The sequence below is a fragment of the Artemia sp. Qi Xiang Cuo genome, chromosome 2 (genome assembly GCF_049724085.1).
Source record: "Artemia sp. Qi Xiang Cuo chromosome 2, ASM4972408v1, whole genome shotgun sequence".
Classification (NCBI taxonomy): domain Eukaryota; kingdom Metazoa; phylum Arthropoda; class Branchiopoda; order Anostraca; family Artemiidae; genus Artemia; species Artemia sp. Qi Xiang Cuo.
In genome coordinates this window covers 27,295,470-27,319,513 of record NC_142795.1, presented here as the reverse complement: position 1 = coordinate 27,319,513, position 24,044 = coordinate 27,295,470, and the positions used below count along the sequence as shown (strand labels likewise).

Below are 24,044 nucleotides of genomic sequence, written 5' to 3'. Positions count from 1 at the left end.
CCCCTCCACGGAGATTTCTCCTGAAATTCCTCTCTTCCTCCCCCGTGGAAAGTTGCTCCCACAAAAAAATTCCCCGATGGAAATATTTTCAGCGTAAAATTCCCTGATGAGTCCACCTTCTGGGAACTTCCCACTGCATGGAAAATTCCTCTTTGGAAAACCCCCCGCAGAAAATTTGTCCCTCCCCCACCTGAAAATGTATACATACTTCCAAATAACAAATACTATGCGTAAACAATGGGCAAATTTTATAACCCATAGACTTTTCCAGTGGGTCTGAGGGGGGAGGTGGACATTTTATATCCAAAGGCAAAGCTTTTGGGCCTTTCAACTATGATGAACGAAATGGCCCTCTCGAAATTTTTATCAGATAATTTTAGGGAAAAATGCACAGTTTGGTCGCTTAAAAAGGGCCATAGAACTTTTAATTTTCATTCCACGAGCCCTTTCACGATATTCTAGGTACACTGGGTCGATATGATCACCTCTAGAAAAAAAAGAAGCAAATAAACACGCATCCGTGATCTTTCTTCTGGCAAACATACAAAACTCCACATTTTTGCAGATAGGAGCTTGAAACCTCTGCAATAGGGTTTTTTGGTACCCTGAATCTGACAGCGTGATTTTCATTAAGATTCTATGACCTTTAAATGGTGTTTTCCCTTTTTTTCGAGAATCAGACACATTTTCTCAGGCACGTAGCCCTTAATGGGTAACGCTAAACTTAATGAAACTTATATATTTGAAATTAGCATAATAATACAATTCTTTTGATATATCTACTGGTATTAAAATATGTTTAAAAGGTAATTACTGAGCAAAAAACTTACTTACAGTTCGTTACCACGAACTGTTTGACACAACACAGAATTTCTTAAGAATAAGTAAGAACACTATATACTATACGAATACTATACGAAAAAACCTTTAAAAAACCCATCAAAAATTTGTTTATATTCATTTTTGTTATGTTTATGTGAGTCGAACAAACATTTGGGGGGGGGGGGCTCAAAATCCCTACCCCCTGAATACGGCCTTGTACCCTTTCTTGAATTTTAAAAAGAAAATTCTGCTCTCTTCAATCGGAAAAATGGAATTAACGTTTTTTAATGATGTAGGTTTCCTTTAAATCGGAGTACCTCTATATTCGGCACAAAACGGGACAAGTTAAACGGTTTTGCTAGGATTTCTAGAAAATCGGAGGGTCAACAACCAGCATTGAAAAAAAGAAAATTAAATCTCTGATACTCAAGTATTTTAAAGCGGCACACAGACGAAGTATTTAACAAATACAAGAGGAATCAAGTTGGGCCATTAAATGAAGTGTATTATCTAAGAGAGGTGGGATATAAATATTATTTTGACAAAATAGTCACATAAGGTCTCTTGATTTTTTAAAGATTTCATATTAAGATATTATTACATTTAATGTGCCAATTTCAACCCCAATTATTAAGCATGACTATGGCTCTTCCTTGCAGTCCCTTTGAATAGTGCCCTTGGAGGTGTAGACTGGGCTTGTCATTGTAGAGGACTTCAGTTCGTTATGAAGTTGAGCAAATTCTGGATTTTGTTTCCATTTTCATGCAATTACATTTTTTTATGAGACTTTTACTGTTTCAAATAGAGGTAGGCTCTCTTTCCATCCCATAATACTTGGAAATACCACCACGTGCCTGAAGCTCAGTTCCTTGTGGCTTTGAGGATCCCCCTATGAATTACGTCTGGTTCTTGACTAAACATCCGTGGTAATAATTTATTTCATACGTGTTCCAAAAGTAGCTCTGCAAATTCGCACAGTATTTACAATATCTGTAAGAAGGGGACACTAGTGTTAACTCCTCAGACTTTATGCTGGCAGAGGTGGAGTTTTATTCCGAAAACCATTCGGTTTCACACCAGGAGCTCTGTGGCAACAAGACTTACTTCAGCCTTTTTGCTTGGGACCAGCTGATATTTACTATCATAATTCATACCCAGGGGCTTAGAGTATTTTTTAGGGGATTATGGTAAAATTCTATAGTGTGTCGCCGGTTTTGACTTGACACGAATGCTCGAAAAACCGTTTAAAAAATCCACCTAAAATTCGGCATACAATGAGAAATACTGTTTCTCATCACGTTGGTGAGAAATTAATGCGAAAGAATTATATCTTTGAAGCGATTCTGCTTATTAGCGTGCATTTTATTTAAACTAATTAAACAAATACTATAAAGTTATTTTTTCAACGAAAAGTAAAACCCACAATAAAAACTATGATGAGTAGGAATAATGTGCTGTAAATATTTAAATTAAAAATAAATATACATTTCTATGAATTAATCATTGAAACCAAAAACGAACAGAACTTAAAGCAAATAATCACACCAAAAATAAAGATAATAGATACGGGCTATATGAAAATAAATAAATCCTAAAACGAACAGAAATTAAAATGAATAATAATATTAATAATAAAAATTTATTGCCCATCAGAAATGTAAAATACAACACTGATGGAGTAATAAAGAAAAAAAAGGAAAGGAAACAAATAAATTCAGACAAATACAAACAAAACCAAAACAAAAACAGCTGACAAGAAACAAAAATACAAATGACTTCTGTCATGTGTAAGAACAAATGCATGATCAACGAAGGATAATTCCAAGGTGATTTTGCCAATAATATGCCTCCAATGTCTCTCATTTCTTTTCTGCACTGTGGACACTAGACTAGCAACTCTATACCACGAGGATAGAAGCTGTTGTTAATCCAGAGCGGCAGCCGTTGCAAATATTTCGCACACTTGTAGAAACATTTCCGTATATCCTTAATATCTGTAGCAGTTGGAAGAGACCAAAATGGGTACAAGGGCGAGCAGATGCGGAACAGCAAATGCATTATAAACACTAGCTAAGATACGGTGGTTAAATTTAAACCTTAAGGCAACTAGTAAACCATACACATTCCTAGATTTCTGTCAAAAAAATCTTTCAGAAGTTGACGAGTGGCGCGAAGATTTGACCCAATCGGTACACCAAGCCAAGATACGTCTGTGTATCTTTTGCTTTAATAACATGTTCACCTAACTGAACATTTGTCGGGCAATCTGATTGGTGATTGATTACCAGGAACTCAGTCTTATTCTCATTAAATCAAAGACCAATACGATTATATTCCCTATCAAGAATTCGAAAATTTTCCTCAATTCCAAAGGCTGTTCTACTAACATCAAGGATGTCATCCGCATAGTTACCTAGCGAATTATCCATACCTTTAAATATACATGTGTTGAGAAAATTCTGTTATGAAGCAATGACAGTATTATTTAACCGGGGCGGAGGAGTAACAGCGCCCTCTCTAATACCCTTTTTTCCTGGAATAGAAGGAGTAAGTTCCACCGCACCTGGTGAGATGGTGACCTTAATTCTGACATTTAGTTTTTCACACATCATGCATCGATTGATGACAGAAATATTAACTGAACGCTTATAAGCAGTCTTATATAAGCCGAGTGGTTTGTTGCTCCGGACTTGAAACCCTGAGGTCAGGGAAGCGTCGGATGATTTGCCCCCAACCACGCATTGCACTCCCAGCCGAAGGCATTGAATCAGGAGATCGGTACCTGCGCAAAACAGACCTTTGGTCAGCGTGCGAAATTTTTTTTTTATAAACAGTTAATAAGACATGCAGATGTACACCCGTGTCGAAAGCTCTAGATACGTCTAACCCAGAAACATATTATACCACATTAATTTCATGAGCATGTAGAAGTAAATTCGCAATCAAATGGTGAACATGGTCAAGGCCTACTCCTTTCTTGAAATCGAATTGGTTATCCGGTATATAACAATTATCAGATATCTCGTCAATAATTAGTAACTAAAAACTTTGCACAAAACCTGTGACACCGTAATTATAGGCAGCGCAATTGCACTGCCTGAGTAAAGAACGATGTTAGAATAATGTATTATTATTTTTTTTGTTTTTTATTTTCCTAGACCAGGGTACTTCGTATCGAAGGAGTTGTCGAAACTTGGAAAAGGGCTGATTTGATTGGAAATTGGAACGGTAAGTGCCCTTTTCAATAGTCGAAAGTGATTGGAAAGCAACTAATACCCTTTCCACGCCCACCATTTCCCCAAACACATTCAATTAAAATTTTGAGAAGTCATTTTATTCAACGCAGTTGATTTTTGGATAGAAATTATGTTTTTGAGGAAGATACTCCCCCCACAGCCCTCAGGGCAAGGGTTGTAAGGTTTTTATAGAAAGCTTTTCGTTGAAATTTCAAAAAGGGCTCATTCAATTGGAAATTCAAAGGTCTATTGCCCTTTTGGATAGTCGGAACTGACTGTAGGGCAACTAACCCCTCTATCACGCCCACCATTTCCCCAAACACATCCAATCAAAATTTTGAGATAGCCATTTTGTTAAACGTAGTTGAAAGTTCTGGAAACTAGGTCTTTGAGGATAGTAACCCCCCCCCTCAAAGTACTCAGGGCAAGGGTTGTAAGTTATTCCTTGGGGGCATGCAAGATTTTTATAGGAAGCGTTGTCGTAAAAACTTGGAAAAGGGCTTATTCGATTGGAAATTGAAATGGCTAGTGTCCTTTATAATAGTAAAAAGTGATGGAAGGGCAACTAACATCCCTTCAACGCCCACCATTTCCCCAAACATAGCCAATCAAAAGTTTGAGATAGCATTTTGTTTAACGCAGTTTAAAGTTCAGGAAATTATATCTTTGAGCAGGAAACTCCCCCTCCCCCACATACTTCAGGGCTAGGGTTATAAGTTATGCCCTGGGGGCATATAAGATTTTTTATAAAAAGTGTTGCAGAGTCTTCAAGGCAAGGGTTATAAGTTAATCCCTGGGGGCATATAAGGATTTTATTGAAGGGTTTGTCATAGAAACTTGAAAATGAGCTCAACCGAAAGGAAATTAAAGGGCTAGTGCCCTTTTTAATAGTCGAAAGTGATTGGAGGGGAATTAACCGCCCTCTCACACCAATCATTTTCCCAAACACATCCAATCAAAATTTTGAGATAGACATTTTGTTCAACGTAGTGGAAAAGTCCGGAAATTATGTTTTTGAGGATGAAATTCCACCTGCAACCGTCAGGGCATGGTTTGTAAGTTATGCCCTGAGGGCATATAAGGTTTTTATAGAAAGCGTTGTCGTAAAACTTGAAAAGGGCTCACTCTATTGGAAATTGAAAGGGCTAATGCCCTTTTTACTAGTTGAAAGTAATTGAAGGACAGTGCCCTTTTTAATAGTCGGAAATGATTGGAGGGGACCTAACACCCCTCTCTCGCCCACCATTACCCCAAACACATGCAATCAAAATTTTGAGATATTCATTTTGTTCAACGTAGTTAAAAGTTCTTGAAATTAGGTCTTTTAGGATGATAACCCCCTCAGAGCCCTCGAGGCAAGGGTTGTAAGTTATACCCTGGGGGCATTTAAGGTTTTTATAAAAAGTGTTGTCGCAGAACATTCAAAAAAAGCTCATTTGATTGGAAATTGAAAGTGCTAGTTCTCTTTTTAATAGCTGAAAGTGATTAGAAAGCGCTAACCGCCCTCCCACGCCCACCATTTCCGAAAACACATCCAATTAAAATTTTGAGATAGGTATTTTCTTCAACGTAGTTGAAAGTTCTGTCAATTAGGATCTTTAGGATGACAAACCCCCCAAACCCCTCAGGGAAAGGGTTGTAAGTTATGCCCTGGGGGCATATAAAGTTTTAATAGAAACTTGTTTTCTTAGAGACTTCAAAAATGGATCCTTAGATTGGAAATTTAAAGGACAAATGCCCTTTTTAATAGTCGAAAGTGATTGGAGGGCAACTAACCCCGTCTCATGCCCACCCCATCTCCAGACACATCCAATCAAAATTTTGAGGTAGCCATTTTGTTCGACGTAGATGAAAATTCAGGAAATTAGGTTTTTGAGGATAACCCCCCCCCCCCCGCAGCCTTCAAGGCAATGGTTGTAAAGTATGCCCTGGGGGCATATAAGTTTATTTATAGAAAAGCTGTCTTAAAACAAAAAAAGGTTCATTCAATTCGAAATTAAGAGGGCTAGTGCCCTTTTTAATAGCCTTGTCGAAAATGTTTGGAGGGCAACTAACCCCTCTCTCAAGCCCACCATTTCCCCAAACACATACATCAAAATTTTGGGATAGCCAATTATTTCAACGCAGTTGAAATTTCTGGATATTATGTCTTTGATGATGATAAACTCCCCCCCCCCCCTCCACACCCCTCGGGGCAAGGGTTGTAAGTTATACCCTGGGAACACACAAGGTTTTATAGAGAGCACTGTCATAGAAAGTTCGAAAACTTGGAAGGGCTAGTGCCTTTTTTAATTGTCAAAAGTGATTGGAGGAAAACCAACACACCTCTCACGCCCACCATTTCCCAAAAAACATCAAATAAAAATTTTGAGATATTGATTTTGTTCAACGTAGTTGAAAAGTCCGGCAATTATGTCTTTGAGGATGACACTCACCCCACAGCCCTCAGTGTAAGGGTTGTAAGTTATGCCCTGGGGGCATATAAGGTTTAATAGAAAGCGTTGTCGTAGAAACTTCAAAAAGGGCTCATTCGATTGGAAATTGAATGCGCTAGTGCCCTATTTGATAGTCAAAAATGATTGGAAGGCAACGAAGGTCTTTCTCACGCCTACCATGTCCCCAAACACATCCGATCAGAATTTTGAGATAGACATTTCGTTCAACGTAGTTAAAAGTTCTGGAAATTAGGTCTTTGCCAACGTTCTTGTAGAAACTTCAAAAATTACTCATTCAATTTGGAATTAAGAGGGCTAGTGGCCTTACTAATAGTCAAAAGCGATCAAATGGTGAATATCCCCCCATACCCATCATTTCCCCAAACACTTCCGATCAATATTTTGATATAGCAATTTTGTTGAACGTAGTTGAAGGGTCTGGAAATTATGTTTTTGAGTATGACAACCCCCCACAGCCCTCAGGGCTAAGGTTGTAAGTTAAGCCCTGGGGGCATATAATGTCATATAGAAACTGGTGTCGTAAAAATTTTAAAAATGGCTTAAAAACTTTAAAAACGGGCATATTACGTTTTTATAGACATTTATGACATGGAAGCTTCAAAAAGGGGTCATTTGATTGGAAATTGAGTGGATTAGTGCCTTTTTTATTTTTCGAAAGTGATCAGAGGGCAAATGTCTCCCTCCAAGCCTATCACTTCTCCAAACACATCCAATCAAAATTTTAATATAGCCATTTTATTAAGCCTATCAGAAAGATCTGGAAATTATGTTTTTGAGGATAACAAATCCCCCCAGCCCTCAGGGTATGGGTTTTAAGTTATGCCCTGGGGACATACAGGGTTTTTATAGGAAGTGTGGTCATAAAAACTTTAAAGGGGGTTCATTGGATTGGTAATCAGAAGTTCTAGTGCTCTTTTTACGAGTCAAAGTGATCAGAGGGCTGCTACCATTTCCTCCCTACACACAAGTTATATTAGTAGTGACCCCCTGAGGTTTCAAGCGGGGTCCTATCCCTTTTCCATACGGCATGCCCTCTGACGTCACACCCTCGCACCTGTAAAATGCCGTTAGCTGCTCCTAGCCCCTCACACCTGTTCCCGTGTGGTAAAATTCCCGCCCTTGGAAAGGTTCTCAGAGATTTTTACTTGGAGTGTGGTCAGTATAATGGATAAGTATCAATAATGGGGAAATTAGCACAAGTAAATCAAGAAGTGGAGTTCCTAACCCCTTTCACCTGTTTTTAGTTGGCTAGATTCCTGCCCAAGCAAGATTCGGCATTTCCAGACAAAATTTCAAGGACACACCCTCGCCACTGTTTCTAGGCAAAATTCCCGCGTTGTTACTAGGTAAAATCAAGTCTAGACACATTCCCAGGTGGTAGAAACTATTTGATTGAGAATCAGTTTCTTTCCGGAAGTGGGAGGGTCAACATGGGTGCTTATACATTACTGGATATTGAAAGTGTTGATGAAACAGGACGTAGAGTGCCTAAGATGGCGGTGGAAATTACAAGGGGTTCCCGACTGACCCTAGAATGGGACAAGATGTATAATGGATATGTTATAACAGTTAAGCAAATTCAAGTCGGAAGAACAATTTTGCTTTCCTGCTAAGGCGAGTATAGCGCAAATACAGAGACTACAAGATGGATTAAATGCGCTGGCAAAATATATTGCAGAGAACAATTTTTAGAAAACCGTCTGTGTTTGGTAGTGAGAGTGTTGATTTGAGAATTAGAAAACCTTACGTAATCTAGTAAAATTGGAACAATGGTTAGTTTTAGATGATGACTATCTGGCATTATCATGTCAAAGAAAGCTTCTGGAAAAATGCTTAACGATATAATGGGAATCGATTCCCCATCTTTGGACTATCGTCGTCATAGTCCCCAAGATTTATTTATAGATACGTTAATTGAGACAAATGATATTGTGATTTTGCTCTTAACCACTACTTAGAGAGCTATTTTGTAGCACTCCTATGAGATATTTTTATTGTTTGAGAGTCAGTTTGTTTCTGGAAGTGAGAGTGTCAACATCGAAAAAATGCTTTACACATGTCCATTATCATTGTATACATTAAGTAGCTGGTCATCGTGTAAGAATTGTACTTTTGCTGATGATTATTATGAAAAGTGTAAATTATGCAATCCATGTCAATTGCACAGAGGATATGCAGTGCAAATTAAAGACTGTCATTCCTGTCTTGAAGAGATTTTTGAATTCTCATAATAGAGGATTCTCATGCTCCAATTGTCACCATGATAAATGTGATCAATGGGAAAATACTTACCCTGGCATGATCGCGAAAAACTCTAAAAGTCAGTTCAGTTTATGTTTAAGAGACTTGTATCGTCGTGTCTTTGAATTGTTTTGGGAAGAAGAACCTGGTCTATGCTTCTGTTACTGGAATAATAAAAGAGTCTGGTTCTTACGTCATGGCTGTGAAAATACTGCCTATTATGATTTAAAACCAACTGAGTTTTATTTGGCTGTTACAGAAAATGATTGTTTATAGGAGAATTTTGTATGTGACATTGCTTCAAATAAGCAAATTTAAACACGTGCATTTTATAATATGAATCAGAATAGTATTATTGACTTTTCAAAGAAACTTGATAAAATAAAGTTACCCTATGTTGTAGAAAATGCGACCCTGACTTTGCACGACAAGATGAAGTCAAGTTGATTCCTGACGAGCTGTTACGACTTTTCATTTCTGATGATTACCTGTATGTAAAAGAACAAATCTAAAGGACACGGTGTATTGTATATACAAATTTTATTAATAAACAAATTTACATCCATTTTTAAAAAATTTTACTTTTAGGGCACCGAAGTTTATATTATAGAGGTAGGAAAGAGTGTTTTCAGCTAGAGAGTCGTTCAATGGAGGAATAATGCAATAATTTTCAATGAATTTCATGTAACTATGTCTACGACTTCGAAATATAAAACATAGTAGGGCAAGAAAAGCGCAACTTTTCGTCGATAGATCTTGTATCCGCTTCCGATTTTGAATAATAGATTTTCCACTCTGTTCAAGACAGTTTTTAATATGAGGTATGTAGAATGTATACGGCAAGCCAAGTGGATCAAAAATTCTATATTGCCTCTTGTTCGAATGATACATAACCAAATGTCTTTACACTCGATGAACTGCTATTAAAAATAATAAGGGTATTGCCAAAATGTTGAATATGCTGCAGGACATCTGAACGTATGCAATAGGATTTGTATTTTGACATGTAGGGGTTCATGTTAAATACATCGATAATTTGTTTCGTGTTCATGGTGCCAAGTCTAATAAAACACTACCGTCTGGGGTGATTTCCCAATAGGTTTCAAATTGATTTAGCAAGATTAATGTAATACTTTCCTCCAACGGTTTGGCAAAGGTACACTCTATCTGCACATTTCCCGTCCGGACAATACTCATATCTTGTGCACCAGACAAATCCAATACAATAATGCCATGCGTTTTCGTAAAAACTTCTTCACTTATACCATTTACTAACAATTGACAATCTCGATCTAGGGATTCCATTGTCAATTCATAGAGGGTCCTCAAAGGATAAATTGTATACCGGGATTCCATTTACTTTTCATACAAGCGATGAAAGTCCAAACAGTTCAAATTTCTGCGGGTAATCTTTCCATGATCCAACAGCGCTAGCACTTTTAAAAAAGCCAAGGCCAATTTTGAAGGAAGTTCACCATTGATAAAGGAAGTATTGGTATAAGTACGCGTACCTGTAGCAATATGACGTTGATTCGTGATTGTATGAAGCAGGAGCAATTTAATATTATTTCCAGCAGCTCTTAATTTTTCAATTGCCAAAACAACAGAACTTATAACTTGTTGTTTTCGTACATGAAGTATTGCCGAGGTGAGAGAGATTGTTACATCGGGTGCAACGTCCAGTACTTTTCGCATAATATAGTTGGACGGTGCGAATTGTAGTTTTATATCAATCTTTATATTAGGAGGCAACCATTGAGGTATATTAAATATCTCATGATACGGTTTACCAACTAAATGTAAATATTTAGTTGTTGCCTCTCTAATAATATTGGTAGTATCATTATTTGTTTTATATTCATATCCAATAGTCATACCCCTCAACTGCTTATAGGACACTGGTTTTATTAACATGAATTGTATGTAACTTGCATAATTTGAAAGATTATTGCTTTTGCTCACCAATGTTCCATTTATGTAGACTCTTTTTTGGCGAAACAAAAATCATTGTTCGATTTTTTAACAATGACATTAAAATCTATAAGTGTCAAACTCAAATCGATAAAGTAGTCTTCATTAGAATAAATTTGAAAATGGACATTTTCAGAGAGCGGTTGTTGCGGGTAAAATTGTTCATAGTATCCATGTTTTACACTGACACCTACATTTTCCGTAGTGAAAATATTTAGAGCTGAGATGACTGAAGGGTGAGAATCCTTATGTCATAGATGTGCCATTTTTTCTAGGAAAAGAAATCATTTTTGGATCTTTTTACTTTCTTTGACACTTTACGCTTCGAGCTGACATGAGTGATGGGGTCTTTCTCCTCCCTTTAAACCTTTTCCTAGTTGTTTCAATCGTTCACCAAGGGATCGCGCGCTCGACCTGAGATTTTGCTAAACGCTTTCTTCAATATCGTTCCCAGAGCCCCAATCGTGAAATATACAGGACGCAAAATCTACTAGAACCGGTTCAATATGTTTTATTGCCAAGAATGGTACACAGCGAAAAAGTCTGGCAAATAAACTGCCAAGATTGTACTCGTACACTGACGAACAAACTCTTAAATAGCTTATTTCATGACTCGACTGGCTTGGTCCAAGAGTAGAAACATAGCAATCAATATCAGGACATGAAAACTGAGTTCTATTAGCCATTTCAGACATGTAATTACAGCCAAATCTTTTGTTATTGCTATTGCATCACCCAATTCAATCCTTAATGTTAGCTTACAGAGCTCCAAATTCGAAGTGTTGACTGGAATGTATTGAAGGTGCTTTATATTGTAGTGATGAATATGGTCATTAGAGGTTTTTCGTTCAAGAGCGCGTAAGAGGGGGACATTGCATTGGTATTGCCAACTCTTGATGTCTCGACAAAGGAAACATATACAAATATACAACTGCATTTTAAAGAATACAATCTACAAGAGCAACTTCATACCTTCCCTCAAATTTAATGGAAGGGGAGAGTTTTGTCCAAAAATCGCTCGTTTTATTCGAATCGTCACAAAGAGGGTCTAAAACATGGGACATGAATGTTACATAACAATTATTAGACATTTTGAACGTTTTCAGCGGGTATCCAAAAATCAAAATCAGATTTGATTCTTGATGTCTCGACAAAGGAAACATAAAGAAATATACAACTGTCCGAGGAAAAGGCGGGCGAATACTCTGCGCAAATGACACGATTCATGCCACTAGCGCTTCCTGCACTTTTACCGTTGATTAAATTATGTTTAAAACCAAGTACTTCTCTTAAATCATCATTGAGGATAATTTTTTCATTGTCGATGGGCGAACTAATGAAGATTTTACCCTCTTCCATTGAATAATTGAATTGAAAAGCACCATTTTTACGATATAAACTTTTTTTGTTGATTGCACGACCCAATTCGTTCATAGTCCCAAACTCCTTATATGATAATGTGGCAAAGGGGTATTCAGATAAATTCATATTTTCAATTACATAGCCTATTGATCGCTAAAATTTGCCAATCAGTGGGTCTAATTTTTTTGTTGTATGTACGATCCTTTCTTAGGATATCATATTTATTTTAAAGAATACAGTCTACAAGAGCAACTTCATGACTTCCCTCAAATTTAATGGCAGAGGAAAGTTATGTCCAAAAATCGCTCGCTTTATTCAAATCATCATAAAGAGGATCGGAAACATTGGACATGAATGTCACATAAAAACCTTCAGACATTATGAATATCTTCAGTGGGTATCCGCGAATCAAAATCAGATTTGTATCCTAGCCAGCGAACAAGCAACTGTTGCTTACCCTTGCGAGTACGAGCCTTTAATACCTTTTCAATTTTATAAATTTCACTATTTCCAACTTTTGGCAATTCATAATCCTAAAAACAGCCAAGAATCTCTTCATTTTTCATATAACGAAGACGATATGTTATAGGTTTAGTATCTAGGATTTTTGATACTTAAAAAAATTTAGTGGACCACAAGTAATTTCCCTTATTAAAAACATTTCTTGTACCATTGATTTGAACAATATCACCAGCATTGTATTTTTTCTTCCCCGGCTTTTTATTAGAATATTGTTTAAGGAAACTTGTATTATCACTATGATAAACTTCCTGAGGGCTAGTATTGAACAAGGATCGATGAAGACGTTGATTATAAATCAATATAATTTTATCTGAATCATGAATAAATCCAGTTGTATCTTTCAATGTGCAATATCTCGAAATTAAAAGTCGAATGGTTAGTATTAAACGTTCAGCCGATGCAGCCTTTATAGGACTATGACTATGATAGAGTATTGTATTATAGTTGAATAAAACCTTCTTTACATGGGGATTAACAAATTCACTTCCATGGTCTGTTTGAATTTTTTATATGAAACCTGTTCAAAGATGGTTTCAAGGGCTTCAGCAACTTCATTGCCTCTCTTTGACTGCAATGGAACTGCATAGGCATACCGACTAAAAACATTTGTTGCAAGTTGCAAGGTCACTTGTACGGTTTATTATGACGTCTTTGAGTCGTATTTCGAGTCAAAAGATTCATTTGTAATATATGAAGAGGATAAAAGACTTTAGTTTTTCAATAGTCACGACCTTTAGTCCTATGATTTCGTTGAAAAGTATAACTTGATTCCTTTTGCAAATACTCTTTTGTTAACTTCTTTTTAATTCCGGTAACATGAAGAAGGGTAGAGGGAGATTATTTATAACTCAAAAACACCTTTCAAAACTTGATCCACTTTGATCGTAACCGTCCGCTACCCTTTTTTATACTACCGAGTGAATCAATACGTCTTCGCCTTTGTCTAGCTACCGGTGTCAAATCGCTACTAGGCATGGTTTCCGAGAAAGATTTTAATGATTTTAACCTTTTAGATTCTAACCTTTAATGGACTATGTTCTTTTAATATCTTTAGAATTAACTAATTGCCGATAAGACTTTTAGGAAAATTTGACGACTTTGAAAAATTATGTAGATGACTATCAATTGAATCGACTCTTTTACGATTTGCAATCAGATCCGATTACAAATCAATTAAATTTTAGGGCTTGCCCTGGATTATAACTTCATTCTTTTTCTCATCAATTTTTTCATTTTCAGCGAGATACGTCAAGAGTCTTTTACCCTTTTCACGATAGGATTGAGGCAACAAGTCTAAAACACTTGTTAATCAATCTTCTTTTTTCAGTATTTTCAAAACTTTCAGAAGGTTGATCATTGACGTTGAATTTGAGCAGTTTTTCACAATAAGGTTTATGTTTGTTGACGCGTCAAAGGGCTTTTGGATGTAACATTAATTGTTTATCATCGTTGATTTTTTTATTATAAACGAGATCGTGACGATTGTATTCAAAATGCTCTCTTGGTGAAAGAGCAAGTTCAACTGGTGTCAACTTATAGGGTTTAACCATTTCTAAAGAATAGTATTTACAAGTACGGCGATTATCGGTAGTAACACTGAAAAGAAATTACCACCCGCTTGAACATGACGTTTTCTTTTACAATTTGCTTTCTTTTTGCAAGCTAGAGTACGTACAAGTGATCGATGTTGCTTTGTCCGTTGCTTAACATGATCTGACAGCTGAATATTAAATTCCGTTAACTTTAATCAGAGTTCTGACAAGAGCTTGATAAATTTCTTGTCAACACCATGCTTGACTATTGCTTTCCTAAGTCGCGGTTTTGTATTGGCTAGCAGGGAAAATAAATATCGGTATTCATTTAGCTTCTTCAATGTCATGATTGCGACTAATAACCTTTTTTAATAAAACAATTAATTTGCTTCCATTAGTTCTTTCCAGTAAACTTGAATTTTACGTTAATTTCATTTTATTTCTTTATCGAAATTTTGACAAATATAAGCTACACTGTTCAAAATACATATCGTTTTCAATAAAATACAAATGACAGTCAAACCTTTTAGAGGGCTTGAAAAGATGTAGCACCACCCTTTTTTGCTGACCTTGATTAGCCATGTGAAATTACTTTCCCTTTGTGTTTTTTTGAAGTTATGAAAAGCACATTGCTGAAAATAAAAACTGTTTTGGGCAAAGCGAAAATGACGCCATAGCCTTCAGACCCTCTTCTCATTTTTGTGTTAATTTTATTGGTTTAAATTTGACCTTATTAATCATTTTAATTTCTGTTTCATTTTAGGATTTATTATTCATCTATAATAGCTATTTTTCTGCTTGATGTGATTGTTCAGTACAATTTCTATTCATTTTGGCTTTATTTCGTCATGTATAGTAATATATGTCCGTTTTAAGTTTGAATTTTTGTAGGACATAGTTTCTGCTCGTGTTAGGCTCTTTATTTTTCTTTGAAAATCTTTTTTTTAAGTTTTAAATTATAGTTTTATTGTTGGCTGAGAATACTTGTAAAGTTTTTTTTTCAATTTTTGGCTTTGAATCAAAATGTTGGATTCAAATTTAGACATTGGGCCCAGTTTGAATGTTCTCTGCATATGGTTTTTTCGTTTAATTGAAATTCCCCTTAAACGTTCCCTAAGAGTTTCACCTTAATGCCCTTAGCGCGATTAGTTTACAGCAATCGTAGTAATAGTATTAATATTATGCGCATAAGGCCTTAATAATAAAAATAAAGTCCAACTTAAAAATGTAAGCTGTTCTTGAGATATTGCCGTGTCACTCTTTTGACGATCTACATGCTAATAGTTTGCTTTGATTTAGTTCAACTTACGCCTAAATATTCCCCGAAAGCTTCTTCTTAATACCCTTAGCATGCGTAGTCACAAAAGTCGTAGTAGCAGTAGGAGAAGTAGTAGCAGCATGCATATAACACTTTCGATTTTCTTGAATATCCCTCTCAACACACGTTGAAAGTTTGAATTTAATACCATAAACCGTTACCGAAGCATTATTGTTACGTCCTCTTGGCAACCTGTATACACATAGTGTATTTCGATTTACTTCTGTAGCCTACCGTTTCAATATTCCCCAAATTTTGTGCCTTTTTACCCTTAGCTTTAGTAGAAGTAGTATTAGTACCAGTAGTAATAGTAGTAGCAGTAGTAATAGAAGCAGTGGAGTTAATAGTAGTAGCCTTAGCTTTAGTAGCAGTAGCAGTATTAGTAGTATGAGTAAAAGCAGTAGCATTAGGATGCAAATATTGTCTTTTGGTTAACTCAACATCCCCCACAATAAGCTTTTTAAGTTTTAACTTCACATACCAAACTGTTCCTAATATATTACTGATACGGCCTTTTGACAAATGAATGCAGACGGCATAGTGTAATTCAGTTTACCGTCCTCCTCAATATTTCCGGAAAATTTGACTATCATACGCCGGGGCATAGTTGTAATAGTAGTCCCATTAGTAGTATTAGTACTAGTATTAATTAGTACTAGTAGCAGTAGCAGTATTCACATGTTGCCATTTGGTCAGTTGAACGTCTCCCTCATCAAGTCCTGTAAGTTTCAGCTTAATTGGCCGTTGCTATGACGTTGCTAATATACCTAGTGTTGTAACTGGTAAAATTGGTCACGGTAAAATCTACGTATTTTACGTAATTTTCGTATTTTATTTATTTTACTGGTATTTTACGTATTTCACCGGTATTTTACATATTTTACTGACATATTTTACGATGGCTTACAATTTTCATAGCACAAAAGGGCGTAGGGGCTAGCAGAACATTGAATATGATTTTGTTTTGTGTATAGCTGTGTTTCCTGGTTTAAAAGGCGGTCTGTCTGAATTAGGTCTCTTACTATCAGAACGATAAAGCGTATTATACAGGTAATTATAATTTTAAAATGGTGAAATATTAGATGAAATAAAATTACATTAGTTCTGTGAAGTGTAAAATGTTATTCGAATACGATAATTTTAAGTTATTTTACATTGGGTTTATCGGAAAATCTCCAGTATTTCTACTTAAAGCAAGGTCTCTATTTATGGATTTTTCTTAATTTTAATTGCCTTCCTAACATAGTCTGGAAAGCCATTCGCTTCATATGTTAAACTTGCATCATAAAAAAGAACTACATGGTCTGAATTTTCAATAATGAGGAGGGCCAAAGCAATATATATATATATATATATATATATATATATATATATATATATATATATATATATATATATATATATATATATAATATATATATATATATATATATACATATATATATATATATATATATATATATATATATATATATATATATATATATATATATATATATATATATATATATATATATATATATATATATATATATATATATATATATATATATATATATATATATATATATATATATATATATATATATATATATATATATATATATATATATATATATATATATATATATATATATATATCCTCATTTCCTAATTTTATTTTAAAATTCACATCTCAGAGAAATATTGTATTCATGTCGTCTTTTCCCCAGAAGCCGGTGAACCTCCCCCCCCCTGGAAAATTGTTGTGCGGAATCGGGAAATGCTTTGAATCGAATTCTCGAAAGAGAGGAGCTAGATTTGTAAGCAAATCTTGTTGAAGACAGTCTCAATGACTGAAAGTGACTGAATGTTCCGCTCTTATGATTCAGAGCTTAGTTAATCAAAGTCATCAAAGTGTTACAAACCTCATTTTTAATTGCATTCGGTACTTCTATAAATAATTCAAAAATAACATATATATGATGTGAGGAATGTGGCTGAATACGGCCTTTTCAAATGTGCAAGGTTGTTAGGGTAACATTTCTTTTTGTTTAAATATAGAAAAAATGACTAATATGATTTTACTCCCAAATAATGATAATTTTTTTTTATTCTTTTTTTTACAAAATAGATGTCCGAAATCAGGTACATTCCATTTGCTGAGGTATCACCCTAAGCACAAGATTACCAGAGGGATAAACGAGACAGTTAATTAAATTGATAGACTAGATGAAGGGACATTAGCTTCTTTAAGCCCGGGAAAATCAGAATCATTAAACAATTGCATTAAAAGTTGTAAGTGATGCTTAAAAGGAAATGCTCAACTGGTCTTGTAGCTACTGGGCAACTCCAAAACACGAGTTTGACCCTTCATTTCCTACCCTTATTTTACCTTATTTTTACCAATTTTGCCTGATTTTACCTATTTTACCAATTTGTCCATACCGATTTTTTGTTTTACGGTAATTTTACAAGACTAAATATACCCTGTACGTAAGTGTCTTCCTATGTGGCTTGTCCTATGAGGTATAGCATAGAAAATGTCCTATTGAGTATCTCCTTCCTGATAATGGGCATTTGAAATATTCAGTCTTATTTCTAAAGAGTATTTTGAACCCGTAAAGCTAACTTTGAACTGCTCATGGCCCAGAGAAGTAGGGGACTGACCAATTACGGCAGAATCCACAGTTTTTAAAGGGCCAGCCAAGCTATAGCTTATTTTATTTATAGGACAAGGAGCTAGTCAGCATAGAGGTTTGCTCGCGAGTACTCCACAGGCTACACCTCATTCTTATTTTTCAAGAAGAGGGAAGTCAAATTCAAAACATTCCATAGTTGAAGGCGTCAATCTGAGGTATTTATTATGGTTGGCTATTGGAACAATTATTAGCCAAATAAATTTATGCTATCAATTGGTATTTACTTTGAATTATTTTCATAAAACGTTTTTTAGACAATAATTTTTATTTGTTTTTAGCTAAATGATTTTCAATTCATTTAAATTTTGTTTAAAAAAAACTGCATTAAAGATGATGAAACAGATGAAAAAATTACAGCGATGATTCATAGGTATGATCAAATAAAAATAAATAAAGACCCTGGACACATCTGGGAATTTTGTTCTGGGGTGTTATTTTTTTGCAGATGGTAGTAATTACAATTTTTTTTTAACGCATCAAAAATTTGTTGATATGTATTTTTGTTACGTTTTTATGGGTCAGATTTTTTTTTCGGGGGGGGGGGGAGGATTCGAGCCCGGTAGCTCCCCATGGAAAAGGCATCGATAAAGACCAATTTAAATTCATCTCTTAGACAAAATTTCAACTATTTATGTCAACAGTTGAATATTACTTGCCTGACATAAAAAAATTTACCATTTGAAAATATTTTCGACTATATTTTGCGCTCCCAATACATTTTTAATTTCCCTATATATAAACTGCAAAAGCATAGACTCTGAAACATTTGAATAGTTTCTTGATTCTGTTAAATGTTGTAAAATTCTTTTGATGCTTGAAAATGCATGTATTCATTGTTGATCGAAGATTTTAGTTACATGCATACTACAAAAATATAGATTCTGAAACATTTGAATAGTTTCTTGATTCTGTGAAATGTTGTAAAACCTTTTGATGCTAAAAAAAAATTATGTGCTAATAAAGAAAAGTATTGATGAGCAACCATAGAGTACCACTAATACAGGCGCATAAATAAAAAAATAATAAAGAAAAGTTGAATAATTTTCTAAGTCAAAAAGTTCCAAGTCAGAAAAAAAAGAAAAGCTCTACTACAAACACTATTTTTCTAATGGTAAAACTCATGACTAACATATCTATATCATACTTATTTTGTATTTCGGAAATATTAAATGTGATTTTTTTTTGTTTTAAGTATGTTTCATGTCATTCCAAGACATATAAAGAAAAGTTGGAAAAATTTCTATGTTAAAAAAAATAAAAAATAAAAGCTAAAAAAAGGTAAAAAAAAATAAAACTTCAAAATAAAGTATAAAATGGGGGGATGGGGCCAAAAAGTTTGGGGGAGGGGTATTGGGGCCCTTGGAGGTTGGGGCATGGACGACTAATGACTGCCGTATCATTACCTAAAATGTATACACTTTTTTAATGTCGACTTTATGTATATTCCCGATACTTTACAATATTTTATATTAACTACATTCCTCATTTGGTGCTTGTGTATTATACCGACCACACTTAAGCATTTAAAATTCCAGCGTTAAATGCATTTTGAAATTTAAATAATTATTCTCAAGACATCCCTCAAAAATAAAAAATATCTCTTAATAAATCTCTAATAATATCTCTAAATAATATCTCTTAATGGAGTTACCATTCCCTCAGATTTATGCCATAGTTGATAAGCAATTAATATTTCAACCCTTTCTCTATTTAAATAATTATTCTTTAGGATATCCATGTGCACGCCAGAATCTCATGTCAAATTTCTTGCAAGAATCCTGTAACAGATTCTAGAAGAAACAATTTGATGTTCACCCAGCGTCACATACTATTTTTAGATCTAATTCTCTTGTATGAGTAAACTGACAATTGAATTCCAACACCTCTCTCTCTCTCTCTCTCTTTAAAGTAGGTCAAATTCCTTCTATTGGTGTTCTGGAAGGAGTTCAATTGTCTCCAAAATAAGAATGTACCCCTGTCAGTTAGAGACCCTTCACTACTTATATTCTAATGTACCCGTAGACAGGCCATTTATACTTCTGACTAAAATATAAACTTTCAAATTTCAGAGGAGGAGTCCTCAGCTTCTTGTTTTGACAGTAGAAGCATACTTTTTGAGTAAGAAATTCTGTATTTAGCCATTTGTTCAGCATTAAGGCTCTTTTAGAGCTTCTGGGCGAGTTTTACAGCATTGTTGTCAACACTGGAGTTAGATGCATGATGACACTTATTCTACTCGAGTATTGCAATGTTGTTTTTTTTTATATCGTCTTGTTTCTATTCAGGTCATAAATGTAAGTCCGCAACCAGGCCCGACTCACTGTTACTCTATAAGAGGATTAATGCTTGCTTCGAAAATCGTAATCTGCCATATGAAGGTGTTCAAGGATAGGATAATGCAAAATGACAACCCTTATCCTAAAATAAAGTTTTTGCATTTTTTCGGTCCCGTTTTGACAGGGAAACCTTTTTATTGTCTTTTTTCTTGCGTATTGTGATCCCCTTGGTTCAAGGAATTATGGTTTGAAGTTTCAAGTCGTTCAGAAATAAAAATCGTTCCCTTTTTTGGGTTTGTTCTAGAGGGGTCCGTGCCCCTAGAAAAACTTAATTTTTGCATTAGTTTCCCTTTCGTCCAAGGTCTTACAGCTTCAGGTTTCAAGTGATTAGGAGACAAAAGCCATTGACCCACTTTTGAGCCCACGAAAAATCTCCTCCCCCAATAAAGTGTGTGGGGAGTGATCCCTAAAAGATTCAAGTCTATTGGACACCCAAGAAGAAACATACCCACCTATTTTCTACAATAAAACCTATCTGTAAAACAATGAGCAGCATCTATAATTTATGACCCTTGCCCCTGGGATCGCGTGGATCATGTCGAATATATAATAATATCGTCAAACCTTCCATGCATCCTTTATAATAGGCAGCGCGTCAGCGCGACCTAAGTAAAGAACGATGTTGGCACAATGTATTATTTATTTATTTTTCTTTAGACCAGGGCACTCCATACCGAACGATTTGTCGTAGAAACTTGGAAAAGGACTCATTCAATTGAAATGACTTGCGCCCTTTTTAATAGTCAAAAGTGATTGGACGGCAACTAACACCCCTTCCACGCCCACCATTTTCTCAACCATATCCAATCAAAAACTTGAGATAGCCATTTTGTTCAGCGTAGTTGATTGCCAGATAGAAATTATGATTTTGAGAAGGACACTCCCCCACAGCCCTCAGGGCCTGGGTTGTAAGTTATGCCCTGGGAGTATATAAGGTTTTTATAGAAAGTATTTTTGTAGAAACTTCAAAAAAGGTTCATTTGATTGGAAATTCAAAGGGCTAGTGCCCTTTTTAATAGTCAAAAGTGATTGGAGGTTAACTAACCCCCCTCTCATGCCCAATTTTTCCCCAAACACATCCAATCAAAACTTTGAGATAGCAATTTTTTTCAATAAAGTTGAAAGTTCTGGAAACTAGGTATTTGAGGGTGACAATCCCCCACAGCCCTCAGGGCAAAGGTTGTAGGTTATGCCCTAGGGGCATATAAGGTTTTATAGAAAGCTTTGTCGTAGAAACTTCAAAAAGGGCTCATTTGATTTGAAATTGAAATGGCGATTGCCCTTTCTAAAAGTCGAAAGTGATTGGAGGGCAACTAACACCCCTTCCAAGCCCACCATTTATCCTAACACATCCAATCAAAAATTTTGAGATAGCCATTTTGTTCAAAGTAGTTGAAAGGTCCGGAAATTATGTCTTTGAGGATGACACTCCCCTCACAGCCCTCAGGGTAACATAATTTGCACTTTACTGAAGAAAATACAAATGAATGTGCATTGTCAGTTTAATATACATATACCTATATTTAGTAATCAAAATGTTAGTATTATTTGATTTATTAAAGTTATAAAAGCAAAAACATTTATATTTTTTCAGTAAAGTGCAAATTATATTCTGGCCTAGGGAAGGCATAGGGGTTTTTAGCCCTACTTATGTTAATTTCTGCTCATTTTGAGTTTGACTCGGTTATTTCTTGTAATTTCTGTTCGCTTTGGGTTTCATTTATTTATCGATGCTGATTAGTGGTAGTTTCACCCTTGGTAGATTATTTGATTTGATTTTTGCTCATTTTTGGTTTAATGGAGTTCTTTATTTTTCTTTGAAAAACTTATTTTGTGGAAAAAGTTTTTTTAAGTAATTAATAGTAACACCCATACTTTGGAGACGGCCCATTCGATTTAAAATTGAAAGTTGTGCTTCCTATTCGAAGAGTCGAAAGTGATTGGAATGTAATCGACCCCCTTTCCTTTTTTGTTACTGTAGAATTTCTAAGACAGTTGTGAGTCATTTTTCATTTACAATTTTCTGAAAACATAACAGGGCTAAACAAGAAAATATCTTCAATTATCGCTTGCATGACGTTTTATTTGATGAAGCTATATGTTCCGTGTGAATTTTTGAGTAACTTGGTCTGAAATTTTAGAAAATTGAATTTCCCAGGAGATAGAAAAAATTGAGGAAATTCTGCCTCAGGGAAAAATTCGACTCTTTTATTTAACCGGCTCTTTGAGAAAACTTCCTGTTATCACCTTTAATTTATTCATGGCATTCAAGTCAGAAATGAAAGGATCTGCAATGCTGTTTTACAATATTGTCGATAATTGCTAAACATATGATTTTGAGTTAATTTTTAAATACCGAACGTCAATGTTGATTTAATAGGCTTGATATACTTGTGAAGGCTAAAAATAGTGGCGTAAATTCATAAAATTAATGGGAGGGGGGGGGGGTTATAAGTCTAGAGGTAGCAGTTTTTTTCCTCTGTGGAAATATAAAGAAAGCTATTTTCAATGAAAATACCAAAACAAGGTATTTGTCAAAACCTAGGGAATGCAATACAAAAAGGGGATGCTTCACTGGTCTAAAATATTTTTGGGTGGAAAAACTAAAATTGGTATTAAAATAAATCATAACAACAAACGATGATACAAGGTTTCCCGATGTTTGTTATGAATGGTTAATTAAATTTTCATACAACAGTTCGTGGTAGCGAACTATAAGTAAAGAGCGACCCGGCTCAATAGTAACCAAAACTCTTAAGAACCGAATTTTATAGCAATATATATATATATATATATATATATATATATATATATATATATATATATATATATATATATATATATATATATATATATCAAAAGAATTGGATTTTTATGCTGATTTCAAATATATAAGTTTCATTAAGTGTAGTCTTAGCCATCAAAGGTTCCAAGCCTGAGGCAAATCGCCTTATTTTTGAAAAAAGGAGGAAACATCCCCATGTTTCCCTGGTCCTTCCCCCAGGGGTTGTGGGGGGCCAAGTTATCCCAAAAGACATAGTTATTGGACCTTTCAACTATGTTGAAAAAAATTGTTATCTCACACTTTTGATCGGACGACTTTGTGGAAAAAAGGGGTATGGGAGGGGGAAGGAGAGTTAGTTGTTGCCCTCCAATCTTTTTGAACACTTAAAAAGGGCTCTAGAACTTTTAATTTTAGGTAGAGTGAGCTCGCTCCCGATATTCTAGGACTATTGGTTTGATGCAATCACTCATGGGAAAAAAATAATAATAATAAAAGATAAAGAAACACAGATCTGTGATCTTTGTTTTGGTAAAAAATACAAAATCCTACGTTTTTAAAAATGGGAGCTTTAAACCTCTACAGTGAGGTTCTCGGATACGCTGAATCTCATATTGCAATTTTCATTAAGATTCCTTGTCTTTTTTGGGGTGTCTCTGTCCTTTTTCAAAATCAGAAAAATTCACTCAGGCTCGTAGCTTTTTATGGGTAACAGTAAACTTAATGAATCTTATGATCTGGCCTTGAGAAGGCATAGGGGTTGTGATCCCTCCTCATGTTAATTT

General features: G+C 35.0%; 1 protein-coding gene across 3 annotated transcripts in view; it reads left to right on the top strand.

Annotated features, from left to right (window-relative positions):
* Positions 1–24,044, top strand: part of LOC148955071 (cyclic nucleotide-gated channel alpha-3) — a 339,464-nt gene that overhangs the window by 28,205 nt on the left and 287,215 nt on the right. For 2 of the 3 annotated variants that reach the window (XM_089108043.1, XM_089108044.1), the window contains one exon: positions 18,173–18,296. The exons of the other annotated variant lie outside the window; for it this stretch is intronic. In XM_089108043.1, coding sequence (XP_088964169.1) covers positions 18,173–18,296 — 124 coding nt within the window. The remainder of the gene's footprint in view (positions 1–18,172; positions 18,297–24,044) is intronic. 3 annotated transcript variants of the gene reach the window in all.